Source organism: Pseudophryne corroboree, chromosome 3 (genome assembly GCF_028390025.1).
Source record: "Pseudophryne corroboree isolate aPseCor3 chromosome 3, aPseCor3.hap2, whole genome shotgun sequence".
In the NCBI taxonomy this organism is placed as follows: Eukaryota; Metazoa; Chordata; class Amphibia; order Anura; family Myobatrachidae; genus Pseudophryne; species Pseudophryne corroboree.
In genome coordinates, this window is record NC_086446.1 from 374,012,353 (window position 1) to 374,038,191 (window position 25,839).

Consider the following 25,839-nt stretch of genomic DNA (forward strand, 5'->3'; position numbering starts at 1 on the left):
TTATCTCCTGTTCCCTCACGTCCACCCTAAGCCATGTTCACACTGCAGCACATTGATGGCCTTGACCGTATTCTCTTCTCAGCCTCTATCAAACGTTTTATTTTTTTCCTTTTCTTTAGGACTCCTCAGTCCTTAACAAGGCAGCCCAAATCATTTCATAACATCTCGGTGACCCAAAAACCAAGCCATTACTACAAACTCATTTACTACCTTCAAAGGAGGTCCAGCTTTGCCGAAAGCCAGTGGAGAATATCTTACCCTGGCTACATCCACTTCAAATTCATCTGGTCTTCCTATTATTATGCCCTTACTATCAATCAAATCTATTTCAGTTACCCAATCTCTCATGTCCTACAATTCTTGTCACCTCTGTGTTCCCATCATCTCGCTTCTGTGCCCTCCCCCACCACAAATCCCCTTTATTTCTCAACGCTTATGATTTCACCATTCACTGTTAAGGAAAAATTGACATCAATCATGAAATCTCATTTGCCAATTCCACCCCATACCATCATTCTCTTCCACCAACCTTGCTACCTTCAGTTCTGTCTTTAATGTTTCGGAGTCTAAGCTCTTTACTCTCCTCTTTTCCTCTGAACCCCAACACTGCTTCCTCCCAACTCTATCACTCAATTCTCTACCAAATTTGCCAGAAGCCATAATACTTCTTTAACCTTTTCTAACTTCTGTCACGCTGGTATCTCTCTCCCTCTAAAAATAAAAAAATCTCTTGACCCTTCCTCTCTTTCCAACTATTGGGCCATCTGTCTAACTCCCCTTTGCTTCCACACTTCTTAAAAGATTGATCTACAACATCTGGCCCACTTTATTTAAACCCACTCTATTTTTAACCCTCTGGAGTCTGACTTCTGCTTTCTTCACTGAAACTGTTTATCAAAGTGGAAAATAATTCATCCTCACGTTAAATTCTTTTGTGGCTCCTTTGTATTTGTAACTAATCCTAATGCCTTCATTTGATATCTCTCTGAACCTCTGCAGGAAGTCTCCCTGAAGTACCTGAAGCTTAAAGTAGTTTTTCTGGTGGCAGTTACTTTGGCCAAAAGAGTAAGTGAATTGCAGGCCTTGCCCGCTAAAGAGCACTTCCAAAATATTTTTGTCAGATGGAGTGGTGATGAGAACCAATCTGCTTTCCTGGCCAAGGTGGTGTCACCATTTATATTATCCTTCTATCCTTATTCTAAGACGGCAGAAGGAAATTACATATGGTTGAACTTGTAAGAGCAATTAATGTACCAATCAAGAATGGTAGATGTTAGGGAAATAGAGCACCTCTTCTCCCATAGGAGTCAGGGAAGGTCAAGTACCAACCAAACAGAGCATCTCTGGATGGATTAGACAGCTCCTTTTAATAGTTTACCAGAAGTAAGGACATAAAGTACTGGATATTCTGAGGGCACACTCAACCATGGCAGTGCAGACTTTGTGAGCACGTGAAGGCTCAGGCATCGGTAAAAGATCTTTGCAGGGAAGCAGCATGGTTTTTCCACATATTTACTAGTTGGGCATTATGCTTGTTCTCCAAAAGACAACAAAATATGTTATTTTTCTGTTGGAGCAGCATGTTAAGTTGTAAACCTTTCTTCTCAAGATAGCTCTCACTATATTATTGATTGGTTACATCCCATCGTAAAAGCTCAGGCCTAGTTTGAAAATATTTGTTTCAAATCCAAAGTTATGGTGTAAAAAAAAAAAAAAAAATCCTCCTCATATGACATTCTGCTTTATGCCTTCAGAGAGTATCAACACCAGAAAAGACTGACCATATTAACTACAGATCACTCTCCCCTTCCAATGGTTGCATTACTACTAATAGCTTGAAAGAAAGAAGAAAAAAACTTTAACATACAGTATAGGGTCTGATTCATGTTTGTAAGTAAAGCAACCTATCAAGCAACTGGGCAAAACCATGTAACACTGCCAGTGGGGCAGATGTAACATCTGCAGAGAGATTTAGATTTGGATGGGTTATATTTTTTCTGTGTGTGGTAAATACTGGCTGCTATATTTTTACACTGCAATTTAGATTTCAGTTTGAACACACCACACCCAAATCTAAATCTCTGTACTTATTACATCTGCCCCACCTGCAGTGCAACATGGCTTTGCCCAGTTTGATCATTTGCTTTACTTACAAACATGAATCAGGCACACAGTACAAGACAACAGTCACATTTAGTTTTTCTCTAATTAGTAAACATTCTCTTGATAATTAAACAAGTCTGACATGTTGGGAATCCGTCTGGTCTATTCTCTTTTTCTCTGACGTCCTAGTGGATGCTGGGTACTCCGTAAGGACCATGGGGAATAGACGGGCTCCGCAGGAGACTGGGCACTCTTTAAAGAAAGATTAGGTACTACATCTGGTGTGCACTGGCTCCTCCCTCTATGCCCCTCCTCCAGACCTCAGTTAGAATCTGTGCCCGGCCAGAGCTGGATGCACTCTAGGGGCTCTCCTGAGCTTCCTAGAAAGAAAGTATTTGTTAGGTTTTTTATTTTCAGTAAGATCTGCTGGCAACAGACTCACTGCTACGTGGGACTTAGGGGAGAGAAGCAAACCTACCTGCTTGCAGCTAGCTTGTGCTTCTAGGCTACTGGACATCATTAGCTCCAGAGGGATTGAACACAGGGCCCGACCTCGATCGTCTGTTCCCAGAGCCGCGCCGCCGTCCCCCTTGCAGAGCCAGAAGACGGAAGAAACCGGAGAAAATCGGCGTCTGAAGACTCCTGTCTTCAATAAGGTAGCGCACAGCACTGCAGCTGTGCGCCATTGCTCCCACAGCACACCACACGCTCCGGTCACTGGTGGGTGCAGGGCGCTGGGGGGGGGGGGCCGTGGGCTGCAATAAATATACCTTTTGGCAAAAACAGCACATAATACAGTGTATAACACTGTATATGTGCAAAAAACCCCGCCATTAATATTATAAAAAGCGGGAGAAGCCCGCCGCTGAAGGGGCGGGGCTATCTTCCTCAGCACAGCCAGCGCCATTTTCTCTTCACAGCTCCGCTGGAAGGACGCTCCCCAGGCTCTCCCCTGCAGTATACAACTACAGAAAGGGTAAAAAAGAGAGGGGGGGGGCACATAAATTTAGACGCAAAATTGTGATATAAGCAGCTATAGGGGGAAAATTCACTTTGTGTATAGTGTATATCCCTCTGTTATATAGCGCTCTGGTGTGTGCTGGCATACTCTCTCTCTGTCTCCCCAAAGGACTTTGTGGGGTCCTGTCCTCAGTCAGAGCATTCCCTGTGTGTGTGTGCGGTGTGTCGGTACGGCTGTGTCGACATGTTTGATGAGGACGCTTACGTGGAGGCGGAGCAGGTGCAGATAAGTGTGATGTCGCCCCCTGTGGGGCCGACACCTGAGTGGATGGATATGTGGAAGGTATTAACCGACAGTGTCAACTCTTTGCATAAAAGGTTCGATGACGCAGCTTTGGGACAGCCGGCATCTCAGCCCGCGCCTGCCCAGGCATCTCAGAGGCCATCAGGGGCTCAAATACGCCCGCTACCTCAGATGGCAGACACAGATGTCGACACGGAGTCTGACTCCAGTGTCGACGAGGATGAGACAAATGTACAATCCACTAGGGCCATCCGATGCATGATTACGGCAATGAAAAATGTGTTGCACATTTCTGACATTACCCCGGTTACCACAAAAAAGGGTATTATGTTTGGGGAGAAAAAGCAGCCAGTGACTTTTCCCCCATTTGATGAGTTAAATGAATTGTGTGAAGCGTGGGGTTCCCCAGATAAGAAACTAGTAATTTCTAAACGGTTACTAATGGCGTACCCTTTCCCGCCAACGGATAGGTTACGCTGGGAGACATCCCCTAAGGTGGACAAGGCGCTCACACGCTTATCAAAAAAGGTGGCACTGCCTACTCAGGATACGGCCGCCTTAAAGGAGCCTGCAGATAGAAAGCAGGAGGCTATCCTGAAGTCTGTGTATACACACTCAGGTACTATACTGAGACCTGCTATTGCTTCAGCATGGATGTGTAGTGCTGCAGCAGCGTGGTCTGATTCCCTGTCTGATAACATTGATTCCCTGGACAGGGACACTATATTGCTAACCATAGAGCATATTAAAGACGTAGTCTTATATATGAGAGATGCACAGAGGGACATTTGCCGGCTGGCATCTAGAATTAATGCAATGTCCATTTCTGCCAGGAGAGTATTATGGACTCGGCAGTGGACAGGTGATGCTGATTCTAAAAGGCACATGGAAATTTTGCCTTATAAGGGTGAGGAATTGTTTGGGGACGGTCTTTCGGACCTCGTATCCACAGCAACAGCTGGGAAGTCGACTTTTTTACCTCAGGTTCCCTCACAACCTAAAAAGCACCGTATTATCAAGTACAGTCCTTTCGGCCTCAGAAAGGCAAGCGGGTTAGAGGCGCGTCCTTTCTGCCCAGAGGCAGGGGTAGAGGGAAAAAGCTGCACCATACAGCCAGTTCCCAAGAACAAAAATCCTCCCCTGCTTCAACTAAGTCCACCGCATGACGCTGGGGTTCCACATGTGGAGCCAGGTGCGGTGGGGGCCCGTCTCCGGAACTTCAGCGACCAGTGGGTTCGCTCACAGGTGGATCTCTGGGTTCTACAAGTGGTATCTCAGGGATACAAGCTGGAGTTCGAGACGTCTCCCCCTCGCCGTTACCTCAAATCAGCCTTGCCAGCTACTCCCCAGGACAAGGAGGTAGTACTGGCGGCAATTCACAAGCTGTACCTCCAGCAAGTGATAATCAAAGTTCCCCACCTTCAACAGGGACGGGGTTACTATTCCACAATGTTTGTGGTACCGAAACCAGACGGTTCGGTGAGACCCATTCTAAATTTAAAATCCTTGAACACTTATATAAGGAAGTTCAAGTTCAAAATGGAATCGCTCAGGGCGGTTATTGCAAGCCTGGAAGAGGGGGATTACATGGTATCACTGGACATCAAGGATGCTTACCTACATGTCCCCATTTACCCACCTCACCAGATGTACCTCCGTTTTGTGGTACAGGACTGCCATTACCAATTCCAGACGTTGCCGTTTGGTCTGTCCACGGCACCGAGGGTATTTACCAAAGTAATGGCCGAAATGATGATACTCCTTCGAAAGAAGGGAGTTATAATTATCCCGTACTTGGACGATCTCCTTGTAAAGGCGAGGTCCAGGGAGCAGTTGTTGGTCGGAGTAGCACTATCTCAGGAAGTGCTACAACAGCACGGCTGGATTCTGAATATCCCAAAGTCGCAGCTGGTTCCTACGACGCGTCTGCTGTTCCTGGGTATGATTCTGGACACAGAACAGAAGAAGGTGTTTCTCCCGGAGGAGAAGGCCAAGGAGTTGTCATCTCTGGTCAGAGACCTCCTGAAACCAAAACAGGTGTCGGTGCATCACTGCACGCGAGTCCTGGGAAAGATGGTAGCTTCTTACGAGGCAATTCCATTCGGCAGGTTCCATGCAAGGATCTTTCAGTGGGATCTGTTAGACAAGTGGTCCGGATCGCATCTTCAGATGCATCGGCTGATCTCCCTGTCCCCGAGGGCCAGGGTGTCTCTGCTGTGGTGGCTGCAAAGTGCTCATCTTCTCGAGGGCCGCAGATTCGGCATACAGGACTGGGTCCTGGTGACCACGGATGCAAGCCTCCGAGGTTGGGGGGCAGTCACTCAGGGAAGAAACTTCCAGGGACAATGGTCGAGTCAGGAGGCTTCCCTACACATAAATATTCTGGAACTAAGGGCCATTTACAATGCCCTAAGTCAGGCAAAACCCCTGCTTCAAAACCAGCCGGTGCTGATTCAGTCAGACAACATCACGGCGGTCGCCCATGTGAACCGACAGGGCGGCACAAAAAGCAGGATGGCGATGGCAGAAGCCACTAGGATTCTCCGATGGGCGGAAAATCACGTGAAAGCACTGTCAGCAGTGTTCATTCCGGGAGTGGACAACTGGGAAGCAGACTTCCTCAGCAGGCACGACCTCCACCCGGGAGAGTGGGGACTTCATCCAGAAGTCTTCCAGCTGATTGTAAATCGTTGGGAAAGGCCACAGGTGGACATGATGGCGTCCCGCCTCAACAAAAAGCTAAAAAGATATTGCGCCAGGTCAAGGGACCCTCAGGCGATAGCTGTGGACGCTCTAGTGACACCGTGGGTGTACCAGTCGGTTTATGTGTTCCCTCCTCTTCCTCTCATACCAAAGGTACTGAGGATAATAAGAAAGAGAGGAGTAAGAACTATACTCATCTTTCCGGATTGGCCAAGAAGGACTTGGTACCCGGAACTACAAGAAATGATCTCAGAGGACCCTTGGCCTCTGCCTCTCAGACAGGACCTGCTACAGCAGGGGCCCTGACTGTTCCAAGACTTACCGCGGCTGCGTTTGACGGCATGGCGGTTGAACGCCGGATCCTGATGGAAAAGGGTATTCCGGTTGAAGTCATTCCTACGCTGATAAAAGCTAGGAAGGATGTGATAGCAAAACATTATCACCGCATATGGCGAAAATATGTTGCTTGGTGCGAGGCTATGAAGGCCCCAACAGAAGAATTTCAGCTGGGTCGATTTCTGCACTTCCTACAGTCAGGAGTGACTATGGGCCTAAAATTGGGATCCATTAAAGTCCAGATTTCGGCCCTGTCTATTTTCTTTCAAAAAGAACTGGCTTCACTGCCTGAAGTTCAGACGTTTGTTAAGGGAGTGCTGCATATTCAGCCCCCTTTTGTGCCTCCAGTGGCACCTTGGGATCTCAACGTTGTGTTGGATTTCCTAAAATCACATTGGTTTGAGCCACTTCAGACCGTGGAGTTAAAATATCTCACGTGGAAAGTGGTCATGCTTTTGGCTTTGGCTTCGGCTAGGAGTGTGTCCGAATTGGCGGCTTTGTCCTGTAAAAGCCCCTATCTGATTTTCCATATGGACAGGGCAGAATTGAGGACTCGTCCCCAATTTCTCCCTAAGGTGGTATCAGCGTTTCATTTGAACCAACCTATTGTGGTGCCTGCGGCTACTCGGGACTTGGAGGCTTCCAAGTTGCTGGATGTATTCCGGGCCCTGAAAATCTATGTTTCCAGGACGGCTAGAGTCAGAAAAACTGACTCGCTGTTTATCCTGCATGCACCCAACAAGCTGGGTGCTCCTGCTTCAAAGCAGACTATTGCTCGCTGGATCTGTAACACGATTCAACTTGCACATTCTGCGGCTGGACTGCCGCATCCTAAATCAGTCAAAGCCCATTCCACGAGGAAGGTGGGCTCTTCTTGGGCGGCTGCCCGAGGGGTCTCGGCTTTACAACTTTTTTTTTTTTTTCCAAATTCTTTTTTATTTCAATTGAAGCATATCAAAGAGACAAAGAAAGAAAAAAATTCACATCAAAGTACAATGATAAACATGTTCGGTAAGGTTCATCACATGGTCACTGATCTGTTATATATTCGAGACAAATTAACAGAGTAGACTATTGTTAGGACCAGAGTACATATATATGTCACAGCGAAGTTTCCTTCAAGTATTGATAAGTATTAAAAATAAATGAGACAGAATGAGTCCAGATCCATGCCCACACCCACACCTACACCCACCTCTCCCCATGACAAAGTGTTACAGTCCCCTTTGAGCTTAGCCGGCTACAGACGATATTGGGGGGTCTTGCTCATAGACTCTGGTTTCGTACCATAAAGTATTGCGGAAACATTTCCATACTTGTTCCTTTAGTGGGTGGGATAGAGTTTCTATGTAGCTTTCCCATGTTTCGAAGAAAAATTCAGTGAACTTTTCTTTTTGTAGGGAAGCCTCCAGCCATTCCATTCTGAAAATGTGGAAGATCTTCCCCAAAAAAAGTGATAATGGTGGGGCTGCGGGTTGTATCCACATTTGTAGAATGCATTTTTTGGCAGCTGCAGAGATCATCATCAATAATTTTTTAACACCCCGTGCCATCCTAGTGCCTTCCGGCATCATACCGAATATTGCCCATTCAGGGGAGAACGGTAAATAGTTGACTAGGTGTTGGGTAACATATCTCCATATTTGGACCCAGAACCTCCTAACTATAGGGCATTCCCATAGGCAATGATACAGTTCAGCTTGTTGATTACCGCATCTAGGGCAGGACGCGTCTTCTAATAAACCCATTAAATGTCTACGGTGTGGTGACAGATATGTTCTGTGCCATATATTTAAAAAGAGTTCGGTGTATGATGCGGAAGGTATCAGCCTGATGGATAATTCAAGGTGTTTCAGCAAATTTGTTACAGAAAGGGATGGGAAATGCTCTGTCCATTGTGCTAATCCCGCTGTTGTATCAGTATATTGTAAGGGCGTGTGTAAGAATGAGTACAGGGTAGAGATAGCCTTGGAAGAGGGGTTCCCAGCCAGCAGTAATTTATCTAACGGGTTGTCATAATCCTGTGGGGATAACGTTCTAGAGATAGTAGCCACATAATGTTGAGCTTGTAGGTATGCCAAGGGGGACGTGCTCAGTATTGGAAAAAGTTCCACTGCCTGTGCCAGCGTGAGTGGTTTTTGCGATTCCTTATGTATGAATTGTCGTTAGAAGTAATACCGTACCGTTCCCAAAGCGTGAAAGGGTGACACGCGTTACCATCCTGAAAACGATTATTGCGGACTAGGGGGAGAAAAAGGGACGCATGCGGATTTAGGGAGCATTTACTTCGTAAGATATGCCAGACCTTCCGAGTGGACATTAGCAGTGGGTTCGCTCGGACCGAGATAGGTATCTCTTCTTCGTGTAAGTGCAAGAAGGAGGTTATACCACCACCACCCAGGAAGGCAGACTCCAAGGTCGTATTGGAGTACATATTCCCTCCGTGCAGCCAGTCTCTCAGATAGCGTAAGTGGGAGGCGTAACTATACTCCAGCACGTTGGGGAGATTTACACCTCCATTTTGCCTACGCTGTTGTAATTTTACCAAGCTAATTCGTGCTCGTTTACCATTCCAAATGAATGTGCGTATTATTTTATTGATTTCTGTCGTGGCATTTCTAGAGAGTAAAATAGGGAGGGATTGCAATGGGTATAGAAGTCTAGGGAATAGGATCATTTTCACCAGGTTCACCCTGCCCAAGAACGATACTTTAAGATGTTTCCAGCGTTCAGTATCCTCCCTCATACTGCGTATGATTTGTTTTAAGTTAAGACTGTATAGGTTTGTCAAATTTTTTGGGATCTGTACCCCTAGATAAGTGATCGCTTTAGTTTTCCATCCAACTGTGGCTTCTCTGAACCAGGCTGGGCGCGCGTAGCCCGGTTTTAAATATAGAGCCGTGGATTTTTCAAAGTTGACCTCGAATCCCGATACTCCTCCAAATTCCCTAACACGCTCCATCAGCGGTCCCAGGGCCCTCCGCGGCTCCGACAGGAACAAGAGGACATCGTCGGCAAAAGCCGATATTTTTACCTCCTCCACTCCGATACTGATGCCTCTAAATTGAGTCCAATTCTGTAGTACCCGCAGCATAGGGTCCAATGCTAGATTGAAGAGTAGGGGCGAAAGGGGGCAACCCTGTCTCGTCCCTCTGGTAAGCTCAATTTTATCCCCTTTTGTTCCATTAATTAATAATGAGGTATATGGTTGGGTATAGAAAAATTTTATTAGAGATTGGAACGTTAGTCCAAAGCCCCTCCTCACTAGTATATCGTGTAGATAGGGCCAGGAGACCATGTCAAATGCTTTAGTTGCATCTAGGCTTAAAAGCATGTTTGGGGTATCTGTTTGGAGATTCGCCGCCATTACTGCAGCTATGGCAGTGCGAATTCCCTTTACTGAGTGTCTGCCTTTGGTAAAGCCCAGTTGGTGGTCTGTGAGCATGGATGCTAAGAAGGATTGGAGCCTATCTGCCATTATCTTGGCTAGGATTTTGAAGTCAACGTTCAGCAGTGTAATGGGCCGGTAAGAGGATGGTAGGGAAAGGTCTTTATTGGGTTTTGGTAGAAGAGTTGTGAAAGCCTGATTAAAAGTGGGGTATGTAGGAAATTCTAATTGGATATGTCTATATAAGGCATGTATTGCTGGGATGGCCTCATGGTGTAAGAGTTTATAGTATTCTATGGAGTAGCCATCCGGTCCTGGTGATTTGTTGAGATGCATGGAAGAGATTGCCTTAGCAATCTCCTCCTCTGTAATTGCTCTCTCGAGGTCTTCCCTTTGTAAGGGTGTTATGCAAGGAAGATTCGCTTCATCCAGTAGTTTATCTGACAGGACCGGGTCATGTGGGGTCGGTGCATAAAGCTGACGGAAATAGTTCTGGAATGTCCGTGTGATGTCCGCAGTTTTAGTGTGTAGGGTATTGGTGTGACTGTCGAATATAGTAGATATGTGTCCATGTCGCTTAAAGCTTTTAGTCATATTTGCCAGCAAGGTTCCCGTTTTGTTTCCCCAGCGGAAGTATTTTTGCTTAGTGTAGTCCAGTTTTTGCTGGGCTTGTGTTACTAAGAAACTGTCATATAGTTGACGTGATTTAATGTAGGTGTCATGAGTGAGGGGAGTAGGATCCGAGATGTATGCTGCCAGGTGTGTCCGCATAGTGTTTAATAAGTCATCATGTTGTGCCTTGTTCACCCGATTTCTGTTTGCTACATATGACATGATGTGTCCCCTCATGACGGCCTTGGATGTTTCCCAAAATAAGACAGGGTTGTCCCAATGTTCCAGATTGTCGTCCAAGAACTCCGCCCACTTCAATCTAAGAAACTTTTTGAATTGTTCTGAGTGGAAGAGGTAAGAGGGGAATCGCCAGAAGAATGGGCGTGATCCCACGGATCGTACATTGAGCGTAACCGACACTGGGGCATGGTCGGAGACCGCAATGTCCCCTATCTGGGTATCTATGGTGTCAGAAAGTAGGGGTGTGGACAACAGTATGTGATCTATGCGCGAGAAGGACCCATGGACCGCCGAGTGGAACGTGTAAGACCTATCCGTGGGGTTAAACGTTCTCCACGGATCAGTTAAAGAGTGATCCGCTAGTAATCTAGAGATCTGGCGCCACTGAGGGGCCATCAGATTCGCCGGGGTCGGGTGTTTGTCGATTAGAGGGTCCAAGATTGTGTTGAAATCACCGCCTATTATGAGTTCGTAGTTGCTTCTGCTATGAAGTAATTGGGAGATACGTTGGTAAAAAGCTGGTTGATCAACATTAGGAGCATACAAATTGAGCAGAGTGAACCTGGCATCATATATCTGAATGTCCATGAGAACATAGCGGCCCTCCGAGTCTAGGTTTGTATTTAAGATGGTGTAGGGGAGGTGTCGCGCCAAGATTATTGCCGCTCCGCGCGATTTAGTACGGTAAGGCGCGGAAAAGCAATCCCCAATCCACCCATCACGTAGGGCGGAGTCCTCTCCCCTCTTCCAATGCGTCTCTTGGATGAAGACAATATCAGGTTTAAGTTTTTTAAGGGCGGAGGTTACTTTTTTGCGTTTTATTGGGGTGTTAAGACCCCCCACGTTCCATGAGGTAATCTTGATGGATCGGGGTGATCGTTGGGTAGGGTTGTGTGGTTCAGAGTGGTGAGTTGTCATCCTATTCCTGTCGGGGTGTGTATGCAGATACAGGTATGTCTATTGTGCGTGGGGTCGCTCCTGTCCCAGCAAGCAGGGCAAACCCCAAGAGCGCGTAGCAGGCACAGATCCGTACTCAACATAGGAAGTAAAACCTTATACAGTGAGTATAACCATGAACATTTCAGCTTCAAAAGAAAATTTTCAAACTTTTTCCCATCCAAACAAGTATCACGCCAGCCACTGAATAACATTTCAGTGGGTGGCAAACATAGATGGAAACAATGCATAACATGAAAAATAAGCATTACACCAACTATAGGTGTCAACATATTATTGGTAAATCCAAAGTTGTTGTTTACCACGAAGTCAGGAGAGCATGTCGTCTCAATTCCTGTAAGCCATAAGGGCTCATTAATGAGGATAGGAACCTGTATACAGTCATTTAGGTGGGGTCCCGGATTGGCGAGTCAATTGTAGGTGAGCCCGGGCTTCAGTTGGGTTTTCAAAGATAAATGTCTGCCCGTTCTCTGTAATTTTTAGTTTTGCTGGATACAGCAATGCGAAACGTTTGTTGTTGTCAGCTAGAAATTTGCATAGCGGTGAGAATTCTTTACGTTTCTGGGCCACCATGACGGAGAAGTCCTGGAAAATGAGGATTCGATGATCCTCAATGACCAGGTCACGGTTCCGTTTAAAAGCAGTTAGGATCTTCTCTTTGTCACGGTAGTCCAGAAATTTGGCGATTACTGGGCGGGGTCTCCTATCAGGTCCATCACGTTCTGGGCCCAGTCTATGGGCTCGTTCAATGCGAGGGATGTCCATGTCACTACCAAGGTTGAGCGCCTCAACCAGCCGCGTACTTATAAAATCTGTCAAGGCCGGTCCTCTAATCTGTTCAGGGATGCCCACAAAGCGGAGGTTATTCCGCCTGTGTCGATTTTCTAAGTCGTCTACCTTGTCGACAAGCGTTTGGTATGAGGCCATGGTAGAGGAGTTGGACGACCGTGTGGCACGTAAGTCGTCTTCAACGTCACTAACCCTTTGTTCCAATGTGTCCAATCTATTAGTGTGGTCAGTCAAGGAAGTTAGAGCTGAATCTAGGGACGATTGTAGTTTGTCCAACCTTTTATCAATTTTAGGCATAAGTTGATCAAATTTAGCTTCAAATCTGGGGAGGAAATTTTTAAATTTTTCATCAATCATGGGCATGAGTAGTTCAAATTTCTCCTCTATTTTTGGCATCAACACATTAAGTAGTGACGATGCCACGTCCGAGGATGGTGCAATAGGACCTCCACTTTCCCCTATTGAATGTACAGGCGATGAGCTATCCTGTGGCGAGGGTGGGGAAGGCTTTACAACTTTGCCGAGCTGCTACCTGGTCGGGATCAAACACGTTTGCAAAATTCTACAAGTTTGATACCCTGGCTGAGGAGGACCTTGAGTTTGCTCATTCGGTGCTGCAGAGTCATCCGCACTCTCCCGCCCGTTTGGGAGCTTTGGTATAATCCCCATGGTCCTTACGGAGTACCCAGCATCCACTAGGACGTCAGAGAAAATAAGATTTTACTCACCGGTAAATCTATTTCTCGTAGTCCGTAGTGGATTCTGGGAGCCCGTCCCAAGTGCGGACTTCTGCAATACTTGTATATAGTTATTGCTTAACTATAGGGTTTTTGTTCTGAGCCATCTGTTTAATGAGGCTCAGCTGTTGTTCATACTGTTAACTGGGTATACTTATCACAAGTTGTACGGTGTGATTGGTGTGGCTGGTATGAGTTTTACCCTGGATTCCAAATCCTTTCCTAGTAATGTCAGCTCTTCCGGGCACAGTTTCCCTAACTGAGGTCTGGAGGAGGGGCATAGAGGGAGGAGCCAGTGCACACCAGATGTAGTACCTAATCTTTCTTTAAAGAGTGCCCAGTCTCCTGCGGAGCCTGTCTATTCCCCATGGTCCTTACGGAGTACCCAGCATCCACTACGGACTACGAGAAATAGATTTACCGGTGAGTAAAATCTTATTTTTTCTACACATAAAATTACATTTGTACTTTAACTCAAAGTATTTTGTTACAAATATACATAATATAACATTAAGGATCATGCATGTTCTGTAGAGAGTCAGGAGGTTTCTTTCAATATTTCTCTGCATCAATATAATTTTAAGGATGACAAAGTAAACCTGCACCTTGTAAAATGCTATTTGGTATATGGCAGTCACTGATGCTGTATGTATTATATGGCGGTCAATGATACTCTCTGTATTATATGGCAGTCACTGATACTCTCTGTATTACATGGTGGCTACTGATGCTCTCTGCATTATATGGTGTCTACTGATGCTCTTTGTATTTTATGGTGGTCACTGATGCTGTCTGTAATATATGGCAGTCCCTGTTTTTCTCTGCATTATATAGCTAGAAACTACGGGTCATGCAATGAGAATAGTGGGGATGGCGGTAGTAAACGAAATGGGGGAGAAGTTGGGGGGAGGGTAAGAGCAGGCGGTAAGGTTACTAACATGGGTACTAAAAGAGATTTTACCAAAGCACTAACCAATGACGATTACAGGTCATCCTTGCCACATAAGGTGAAAGATGTCCCTAACGCAAGGGAAAATACTTATCTTAGTTGTATGTATGTAAACGCCAGAAGCATTACTGGTAAAAAGGGTGAACTAGAAATACTCGCAGCAAGCAAACAGTATGATATTATAGGCATTACTGAAACTTGGTGGGATGAATCTCATGATTGGACAGTCAATCTAGAGGGCTATACACTGTTTAGGAGAGACAGACTCAATAAAAAGGGTGGAGGGGTGTGTCTTTACGTAAAGCCGATTTTAAAACCTGATATACGGGAAGATATTCAGGAGGGGACTGTAGACACTGTCGAGACATTATGGGTAGAAATTGCATCCGGGGAAAAAGGAATAAAAAAGTTAGTATTGGGTGTATGCTATAGGCCGCCAGGTATCAATGCATCTGATGAGGAATTGTTACTAAAGCAAATTGAAAGAGCAGCAGGAGTAGGAGACATAGTAGTGATGGGAGATTTTAACTATCCAGAGATAAACTGGAGAAACGATTCATGTGATACTGCTAGGGGCAATATGTTTTTAAACACACTTAATGATAACTACTTAGTTCAACTAATTGAGGAACCAACTAGGTACAATGCAATCTTAGACCTGGTATTAACAAACAATGGGGATTTGGTATTAGGTATTATAGTAGGGGAACCCATAGGAAACAGCGACCACAATATGGTCACATTCAATATCAGTTTCCATAAACAGCCCTATACTGGCTCAACTAGGACTCTAAACTTTAGCAAAGCAAATTTTGATAAGATGAGGGTATTTTTCAGGGATATTGAATGGGAAGGTTTGTTTTTAGGAAAAAATACTACGGAGAAATACTACAGAGAAATTCCTGCTAGCTAAAAATACACTCAAATTTATTCCTACGAGCAGCAAAAAAAGGAATAAAAATCATAAACCGATGTGGCTTAACAAAAAGATTAAGGAACTTATGGGCAAGAAAAGGCGAGCATTTAAAAAATACAAATCTGACGGGGAAGCAGAGTCATTTCAGCACTATAAGGAATGTAACAAAATATCAAAAAGGAAATAAGAGCGGCTAAAGTAGAAACTGAAAAACTAGTAGCAAAGGAAAGCAAAGTGAATCCCAAAAAATTCTTTAAATACATTAATAGCAAGAGATTAAAGAAGGAGAGTATAGGCCCTTTAAAAGACAAGTTGGGAGTCTTAAGCAAAAATGATAATGACATAGCGGACACACTAAATGAGGTTTTTTCAACAGTATTTACTAGAGAGGACCGAATTCAGGGACTAACATATAATCTCAATAATGAGAATATCCCACTGATAGGTACTTATTTAAGCGAGGAAGTAATCTGTGACCGATTACAACATTTAAAGATTAATAAGTCACCAGGTCCCGATGGTATTCACCCAAGGGTTCTAATGGAGCTTCATTCTGAACTTGCAAAACCGCTATTTTTGATATTTAAGGATTCAGTAATACAGGTTGAGTATCCCTTATCCAAAATTCAAAACTACACATTTTTTTGTTCCCCTACTGAGATAATGAAACATATATATGTATATTATATTATATATCTAAATAATATATCTGTATATGCACATAATATATATTATATATGTCATTATCTCAGTAGGGGACCCAAAAATGTGGGATTTTGGATAAGGGATACTCAACCTGTATCAGGTATGGTTCCCAAAGACTGGCGTATAGCGGAAGTAGTGCCTATATTTAAAAAGGGAAGTAAAGCTGAACCAGGTAATTATAGACCAGTTAGTCTTACATCTTAAGTGGGGAAAGTATTGGAAGGTATTCTAAGAGATAGTATTCAGAAGTTCCTTGAAGTCAATAAGGTCATTAAAAGGAATCAACATGGGTTTATGAAGGACAGATCCTGTCAAACCAACTTACTTGGCTTTTATGAAACAGTAAGCGCAAACCTAGATCAGGGTAAAGAGGTGGATGTAATCTTTTTAGATTTTGCCAAAGCATTCGATACTGTACCACACATGAGACTTATCTACAAGCTACAAGAATCAGGGCTAGGAAGCACAATATGCACTTGGGTCAAAGACTGGTTAGATAATAGGGAGCAGCGCGTTGTGGTTAATGGATCTTTTTCAACTTGGACTGAAGTGCTAAGTGGTGTGTCGCAAGGCTCAGTATTAGGACCGCTATTGTTCAATATTTTCATTAACGACCTAACAGAAGGTCTAGAGAGCATGGTGTCAATTTTTGCAGATGATACCAAATTGTGTAAAGTTATAAATGCGGAGGGGGATGCTGAGTCGCTTCAGAACGACTTAATTAAATTAGAAGCTTGGGCAGCGAAATGGAGAATGCGCTTCAATACAGACAAGTGTAAGGTAATGCACTGTGGTAACAAGAACAAAAATAACACCTACCTACTAAATGGGGTAAAATTAGGGGATTCTGTACTGGAAAAGGACTTAGGTGTCCTCATAGATAGCAAACTAAGCAGTAGTACCCAAAGTAGGACTGCAGCAAAGAAGGCTAATAAGATATTAGCATGCATAAAATGGGGAATTGATGCTAGGGACGAGAGTATTATACTCCCGTTATATAAATCACTTGTGAGGCCACACCTTGAATACTGTGTACAATTCTGGGCACCTTACTACAAAAAGGATATCCTGGAGCTAGAAATGGTTCAAAGGCGGGCGAACAAACTAATTAAGGGTATGGAGGCGCTGGAATACGAGGAAAGGCTTGCAAGACTAGGCATGTTTACACTGGAAAAGAGGAGATTAAGAGGGGACATGATCAACATTTACAAATATATAAGGGGACAATATACAGATCTTGCGCAGGACCTGTTTTTGGTTAGATCAACACAGGGAACTCGTGGACACTCGCTCAGGTTAGAGGAGAGGAGATTCCACACAATACGGCGTAAAGGCTTTTTTACGGTAAGGACGATACGTGTTTGGAATTCCCTGCCTGAGGGAGTTGTAATGGCCAACTCAGTCAACACCTTTAACAATGGGTTAGATAAATTCCTAATGGATAAGGATATCCAGGGTTACGAGACATAGTCACGCACTATGGTTATTATAAAAAAAGAGGGGTTAATCGGAACGGCAGTCAGCAACTTCAGTCAAAATTTTATACAAAATAATCGAGCATAGGAGACCACAAATAGGTTGAACCCGATGGACAATTGTCTTTTTTCAACCTTAGATACTATGTTACTATAGCGGTCACTGATATTGTCTGTATCATATGGTGATTACTGTGATGCTCTTTGGCAGGTGAGGCAGTGTAGTAAAGATAGCAGTACTTCACGGTCGACCTTGAGAAAGTGGAGCCTGCATGCCAAATTTAATAGTGAAGACACTAGAAAGCAGTCTGTTTTGATATACTGGAATAGACGTATTATCTCGTGGCTGGATAGGATCATAGCTGTCAAGATGACTGTTATACCAAAATAACACTATCTTTTCCAGACTCTCCCCATAGCTGTCCTTGCTCTCTTCCTCAATAATATTCAAAAAGCTCTAGTTTGCTTTATTTGGAACCATGGAATGCAGATAAAATCCTGGGAAGGTCAGTTCCTGGAGGTGGTAGAGGTCTACCTGAATTATACTCTACTACTTGGCATTCAATTTCTCTCCCATTATTGCTTCCTATTCTCCCTCATGCTCTATTTCTTGACATTGAATCGGTCTATGTTAATCTCTGAGGTGTGAATCCCCTATTTGGTCTATCTTCTGCACATAGACCCCCTGCATCTACACTACTCCTTACTATCAAATGTAATATTCAACTCTGGGACTTATACTCTATCAAAATTAATCTTACCACTCCTACTTCTCCATTTGACGCCTATTTGGCGCAATCCCCTGTTCCATAGAAATATAGAATGTGACTGCAGATAAGAACTACTTGGCCCATTTAGTCTGCCCCTTTTTTACCATATTTTTACCTCAAACCTTATTTGATCCTTATTTCTTTGTAAGTATATCCTTCTGTCTATCCCATGCATGTTTAAATTGCTCTACTGTCTTAGCCTCTACCACCTCTGATGGGAGGTTATTCCACTTGTCCACTACTCTTTCTGTGAAATAATTTTTCCTCCAATTTCCCCTGAAACTCCCTCCCTCCAGTTTCAATGCATATCCTCGTGTTCTAATACTTCTTTTCATTTGAAGAATGTTTCCCTCCTGGACTTTATTAAAACCCTTGATATATTGAAAGTTTTTATCATGTCCCCCCTTTCCCTTCTCTGCTCCAAACTATACATACTGATATTTTTAGTCTTTCTGGGTATGTTTTGTGATGTAGGCCATGCACCATTTTAGTTGCCCTTCTTTTTACAGTCTCTAACGTATTAACATCATTCTGAAGATATGGCCTCCATAATTGAACACAGTATTCTAGATGAGGCCGTACCAATGACCTATACAACGGCATTATTACTTCTTTCTTTCTGCTGCTGATTTCTCTCCCTATGCAACCAAGGGTCTCACTAGCCTCCCTCATTGCTTTGTTACATTGCTTACCTGCCTTTAAGTCACCTGAAGTAGTAACTCCTAGACCCCTTTCCTCCTCAGTAGTTTCCAGTATAGTGCCAGTAATGTTATATTTAGCTTTTGGATTTTTGAGACCCAAGCGCATTGTTTTGCATTTTTTGGCATTAAACTGCAATTGCCATGCTCTTGACGATTTATTTAGTCTACCTAGATCCTCAATCATTTGTTTTACCACTCCTGGTGTGTCTACCCTGTTGTATACCTTTGTGTCATCTGCAAAAAGGCATACTTTCCCTTAAATGCCATTTGCAATGTCACCAATAAAGATATGAAAAAGCACTGGTCCAAGTACAAATCCCTGAGGTACTCCACTGGTAACATTTCCCTCCTGTGAATGCACTCCATTTACTACAACTCTCTGTTTTCTATCCTGCAACCAAGACCTTCAACCATCTTAGTATCCAATCCCAAGCTTTCAAGTATATTTAGCAGTCTGCGATATGGGTCTAGATAAGCTATATCAACGGCTCCACCTTTATCTATTACTTTAGTCACAGAGTCAAAAAAGTCAATAATGTTTGTTTGACATAATCTCCCCCAGTGAATCAATGCTGTTTGGGATCCTGTAAATTGCTGGATTTGAGATCATCTGCAACTCTTTCGTTTAAGACTGTTTCCATCAATTACCCTACTACTGATGCAAGGCTCACTGGTCGGTAGTTGCTTGCCTCTTCGTTGCTGCCACTTTTCCAATCCTCTGGAATTACTCCTGTAGTTAGTGACTGGTTGAATAATTATGCTACCAGCACCCCTTTAAGCTCTTTTAGTAACATTGGATGTATCCCATCTGGCCCCATAGATTTATCCACTTTCAGCTTTGAGAGTTCTGTTAGGACCTTCTCCTCTGTAAATGTACTTGTTTAATTTTTCTGACTATCCCTGCGACTTAACTGTGGTGACTTCTCCTGTCTTTCAGTACTTCTAATTCAAAATTCCGTAATTAGATCCGTGTGGATTTTAATTTCTCTGCTGATTTTTCAGATCAGGCTCAATGGTTATCACTGTCTGAATTACAGCAGAACTCCCCATCCAAGATACTAAATCCTTTTGAATTTTTTCAAATTCAACCCTTTTTTTACTCCATAACCTCACTCTCTGTTATCTGAGAACTTACCACATTCGAAAGTCTGTGTAAGCATCACCTCATATTTAAAGGCTTGATTTCCCAACTCTATAATATCCTTCTAAATGTCACACTCCCCTCTTGCTTGGAAGCAGGACCTTGGCCCTCCTCCAGGTGATGAGGCCTGAGATGACATGAAACTCTATATTGCCAATAGCTCTATCACAACCAAAATAAAAGAGACTGCATATAACATTTATTATCGATGGTATTATATCCCAGAGAGACTTAATAAAATGTTCCCATCCTGTTGGCGGGGCTGTGGCTGCACACACATGAACTCCTTAACTCCCTCTTAGAGGCACAAAAAAGAAGAAAAGTGGGTGGGCGCTAGTTTGATGGCTATGAGACACCTAGAATATAAATGCTGTTTTGCTGGTTGCAGCTTCCCAAAGTTGAGGTGCTGATCCTCAACCAAAAAAGTTACAGAACAAAGAAATACTCAGAGAAGCGCTACCATTAAACAGCATTAATAAAATTTATTATTAAAAAACATAAGAACTATCACAATTCAGTGAATGAACCGAATATCCTGTTGTGTGGTTAACTCATATATTATGTATCAAACATTGGTAACAAAGATGGTAACAATATATATGCACATAATAGAGACTCCCTGGGAGAAATATAACCACCTATATTCTGGTGGAGACTGCAGCATTTACAATTAACTGTTAATCCTTATATTAAGCTCCATGCATGGGCTGATGAATCATATGAATTTAATCAGAATTTCCTTCAGAGTCCGTCCACTTTTTAACGATGTAGATGTGGTATAATTATAAATTGACCACCATTTAGTGGAGAGCTTAGATGCTCACAGTTAATTACTTCCGTTCCAACTGAAATAAAGGCTTACTGGGTAGCTCAAATGGACATGCTTCCATACATATTGCAGTGACTTTAAGCTATAGCCGCTATTAATACAGTCCCGTGCATATAGCTTACCCAGACCTTTCCACGATGGGAAGATTAATCACTGTCTCCTTAATGTTAGTGGGCGCCGGCTGCCCACACTGTTGTACTGCTGTACGTCGATGCCAAAAAGCTGTTGCTGAGCCAGATGGAAATCAGACTTCACATGCCAGTGTCGGAGCGCAGCTCTGTGGCCAAAAGCCGTACGCTCGTGATTCCGCCTGCGGGAGCCGCCGAACACACTCACAAGCCAGTGTCGGAGCGCGGCTCTGTACCCACAAGCCGTACGCTTGTATTCCGTTTGCGGGAGCCGCTGGACACACTCCTTGTGTGTGAATGTTTGATGAAACCAGGATACCGGATAGAGACGTCGGGCGGATGCTTGACGCGTTTCTCAGCCTCAAGACAGGGGCTGTTTCATCAGAAGATCCCCAGATATTGTTGTTGTGCTACCCCCTTCCTGAATTTGGCAAATTCCCCAGAAAATTGGCTGCACACGTTTTGGTGGCAGCAAAATCCCTAATTGCATACAGACCTCTCCTCCCATCTCTTTTTGCACTCAAGGCCCAGATTTGGCATGTTGCAGGTATGGAGGAAATGATCTCCTTTTGACCTCTTCTCTCATTCGTAGACCCATGGGTGGCAAATTATGTTTTCTCTCTGCCTCTACATTTCCATTCCCAACATCGCTGGCTGTTCCTTATTTGTGGATGCTCATTGTTTACTCTCCCTAATTATTTTGTTTTGTGGTCCCCTTCTCCCTCTTCTGACCCTACCCCCCTATACTCCCTTCTCCCTTGCATTAATCATCTAATATTTAAATTTACTTGTTAATGTATTTAAACTTAAAACTTGGTCTTTATTGTCCCTATGTAGTCCCATTTTATCTGTATTTTTTATATTTTGGTTGACCTCTAATATCAAGAATTATAAAAGAAAGTAAATATAACCGAGAAATAAAGAGTGAATTCCGCGTTGCTGACATCTTAATGTAACAGGAATAATAATAGCTTTTAAGACTCTATGGGGTCTATCTACTAAGCCTGGGATGGAGATAAAGTGAACAGAGATAAAGTACCAACCAATCGGCTCCTAACTGATATTTTTCAAACCCGGCCTGTAACACGGCAGTTAGGAGCTAACTGGCTGGTCACTTACCTCCGTTCACTTTATCTCCATCCAAGGCTTAGTAAATAGACCCTTAAATTACTATGCTGTTGCTTGGAAGGGCAAAATGCACAATCCTGGTGGCTGATGTCAAGGGGAACATCAGCCACATTGTGGTGGCAATGACCCATTTTGTTTGTGAATCAGAACCTGATTATGATGCATTCAAGTCTATTAGCAGGTTAGTCATGATGGAAGCATGGCCTACTTGTGAAGCCCCTGAGAAATATAACATTACCCTTCATTGTATTTTAAGTGTGGAAGAGCACAATTGCTGTCTTTATTATATCTAATGTATATCTTGATGAAATAACATAAAATAATAATTACTAATAATAATTACTAATAATAATTACGGCTGGGCCTGTGTTCGATCCCTCTGGAGCTAATGGTGTCCAGTAGCCAAGCAGCAAATCCACTCTGCATGCAGGTGAGTTTACTACTTTCCCCCTAAGTCCCACGTTGCAGTGATCCTGTTGCCAGCAGGACTCACTGTAAAGAAAAAAAAACCTAAACTAAACTTTCTCTAAGCAGCTCTTTAGGAGAGCCACCTAGATTGCACCCTTCTCGTTCGGGCACAAAATCTAACTGGAGTCTGGAGGAGGGTCATAGGGGGAGGAGCCAGTGCACACCACCTGACCTAGTAAAGCTTTACTTTTTTGTGCCCTGTCTCCTGCGGAGCCGCTATTCCCCATGGTCCTTTCAGGAACCCCAGCATCCACTTAGGACGATAGAGAAATAATAATAATAAACTGTGTATGTATGTATATGTGTATATATATATATCTATATCTCAATTTAATATATCTCAGGAATGTTTGAGCTTTCTCATTTGCTGTTTTAGATGTGCGAAACAGCTTTTGGAATTCGGTGCTCTTGTCAATCTTCCCTGCCGTTACACGCGTGCTACTCCACTACATGTGGCATCGGTACATCGCCTGAAAGAACATGTGGCGTTATACTTGAGCCTAGGGGCTGACCCATGTGCACGGAACCGTGAGGAAGAGACACCTCTAAATGCAGCATGTGCTGCTTCTGATTCCCCACAGTACTTTGGTCACATTTTTAGGGTGGCAGAGATGCTCTTGAAGGCAGGAGGCAACCCTGACACTCCAGGAAAGAAGGGTCATGGACCCCTGCACAATGCCAGCTCTAACTGCCATCTGAGGTTAGTGCAAATGCTTCTCGACCATGGGGCATCTGTTAATGTAACAAACAGCGCTGGTTACACCCCCCTGGATTGTGCTCTGCAGGTGTGCAGCGATTATCCGGAGTGTCAGCCCCACCAGTTGGTACAGACACTATTGAATCATGGCTCAACTCCCTCTAGTGTCAAGGTAAGTGTGAGTAATTTAAGTATTTCATCTGAACCAGTACATTTATGTTAATATAAAATTATACTTCTACAGTATACAATATATCCTTTTACAACTTTTCGACATTTTTTTATATAATACTGCTGTTTTTAAATTAACCATGATCCATGAAGGGAGAACCTGAAGAGGTGATAACAGGAATAATTTGGTGCTATGTTTCCCCAAAATGATGGCTTGGCAAGGGTTCGTACATCCTGCATGCAGCGATAAAGTATTTAGCAGTGACCAATCAAACTGGGGAAACCATGTTGATAAGCAAGTGTTCTCTTATAATTAGGTATAAAGGGGGTGAGGCTTCTAATCATGGTAAAATGTACAGAATAGTGGACTGTGCTGTAGCAGCAGGAACCACAGCAAGATAGGTCCAGCAACTGGTGCAGTCTACACCTGACCATACTAATTGTTGGGAACCTGGAATGTGGGGAAACTTTCCACAAGGCTATGCTGCAGACATTCCCACATAGTAGTTATTGTGAGGACGTGCTTTTCATGAAGGCATTTGACAACCAACCCAGTTATCCTTAACCAGGGGATTCCAGGGTAAGTTGAGTGCCTGCAGCACTTTACCTAACCTAAGCAGCGTTCAGTTGGATGTGAAGATAGAAGAATTAGAGTAGCACACACCATCTCTTTATAGGTTTCGACCCCACTGTTTCCATTGCCCTTAGGTTAATGCTCAGTGGGAGAGTATCAGGGTTAGAGAATATGCCCTTCTTCTGAACAGGTTTGGTAGTGGTCAGTTGAGGAAAAGTCCCTCCACTGCTTGCTAATGGATTCCTTGGCAGACTTCACTGGTGTAAAAGGAGAAAGAAATGCAACCCTACTAAACCATCTTGCTAGGCTGGAATTTGTAAGATCCCTTTGTTAACAGACGTTGAACAAATTGAGACTGCCAAAAGATGCTTCTCCTCAGCCCAGAGGCAGTTCCACCTGTGTACCTGACTCTATCACTAGCAATAAAGTTTATCACTAGATACCCAGCACTTTACCAATTCTCTGTTACTAGGTGGCCAAACCAGCAACAACAGTGCTTGTATTTGTTACACTAGTATACTTATGGGGAAGGTCCTAGACCATGGGTCTTCAACCTGCTGCCCTCCAGCTGCTGTGAAACTACACATCCCATCATGCCCTGTCATAGTTTTGCTATCAAGGTATGCCAAAACTGAGGCAGGGTATGCTGGGATGTGTAGTTCCACAGAAGCTGGAGGGCCACAGGTTGAAGACCCATGCCCTAGACTAAGGGGTTAAATGTCGCAGGCTACCTTGACAGAACTGAACATCCTGGTGTACAAGAAACATTCACTAAAGTTCTGACCTGGAACACTGGATCTCATAATAAGACTGCAAACGGTTAATACAGGGAAGCTACAACAGCTAACTTCATCTGCAGTGATTGTGTTACTTTGTGAAAAGCTTGTCCATGCCTGCTATCAGCAAACTTTGTGTTGTCATAGGTTCAGGAGAGAGGGACAGACCTTAATTCTCTATCCAGACCCTAGGAAGATAAGGGCTGCCAATTGGATAGCCAGAATCTATAGTTTGTACCCAGTGCTGGAGAACTTAACAAAAAAATGAAATGCTAGAGTAGGTCTAGCCAATCTGTGGCTCTCCAGCTGTTGTGAAACTACAAGTCCCAGCATGCCCTGCCACTGTTTTGCTGTTCGGTAATGCTAAACTATAGCAGGGCATGCTGGGACTTGTAGTTTAACAAAAACTGGAGAGCCATAGGTTGGCCAGGCCTGTGCTAGATAACTTGGAGACAGGACTGGTTAAGGGTTACAGTTATCTCTGGGCTTTCAAGGACTGGAGATTACATATAAGAAATGTGAAAACTGAATTCTTTATTCCTTCATATTTAATCTCTGTGGGTCTTGTGTCCATCCCAAGGGTAGGCAATAGACTTGTGCGTACCATGGTAACCAGTTAACTCCAGGTATATTCTCCGTGGCTTCAAGAAGGTAGATAACCTGTATATGACCAGTTATTGTGACAGTAACAAAAGATATTGCCTACCCTGTCTGTGGAAATTTAGATAACAGAACATATCAGTCTGTGTCCCCTTGTGCCTGTAGTTTCCTATTCAGGAAGAGTTCTATGAACTGACTTTACCTAATGAATACATTTTTACATATGTTAGAATGATATGTATTTTCCACCCCTAGATGTGGCGGTTCTGTGCTGCTTCACCCCTGGCCTTTGAGATCCTTCTCAATTCATATGATCGAATCCCATCAGGAGATTTCTGGGTGGAATCTGTGCCTACTGATATATGGGAGGTAAGAAATACATCTTATTATCTTCTTCAAATCACTTCATTATTATTACTTTGTAGATCCATTGGTAACGAATATTAAATGACTTGGGGCCAAATGTAATAGAATGAGGGTTTCAGAAAGTGAGAGATTTGGTAAGGTTTTTCAGTTTTTTTTTAAAAGTGGCAATCATTTACACTGCAAAACCAGGTTGATCTTGCTGTGTAAATGATTGCCACTTTAAAAAAAACCTGCAAACCAAATCTCTCACCTTTTGAAACTCTCACTCTATTACATTTGGCCCATGGACTTTTCCACCTGTAGTGGACTTTACGTT

General features: G+C 43.6%; 1 protein-coding gene across 1 annotated transcript in view; it reads left to right on the forward strand.

Annotated features, from left to right (window-relative positions):
* ASB16 (ankyrin repeat and SOCS box containing 16) overlaps positions 1–25,839 on the forward strand; it is a 51,380-nt gene that overhangs the window by 18,512 nt on the left and 7,029 nt on the right. Inside the window, exons 3-4 of the mRNA XM_063959916.1 lie at positions 22,716–23,208; positions 25,413–25,526. Coding sequence (XP_063815986.1) covers positions 22,716–23,208; positions 25,413–25,526 — 607 coding nt within the window. The remainder of the gene's footprint in view (positions 1–22,715; positions 23,209–25,412; positions 25,527–25,839) is intronic.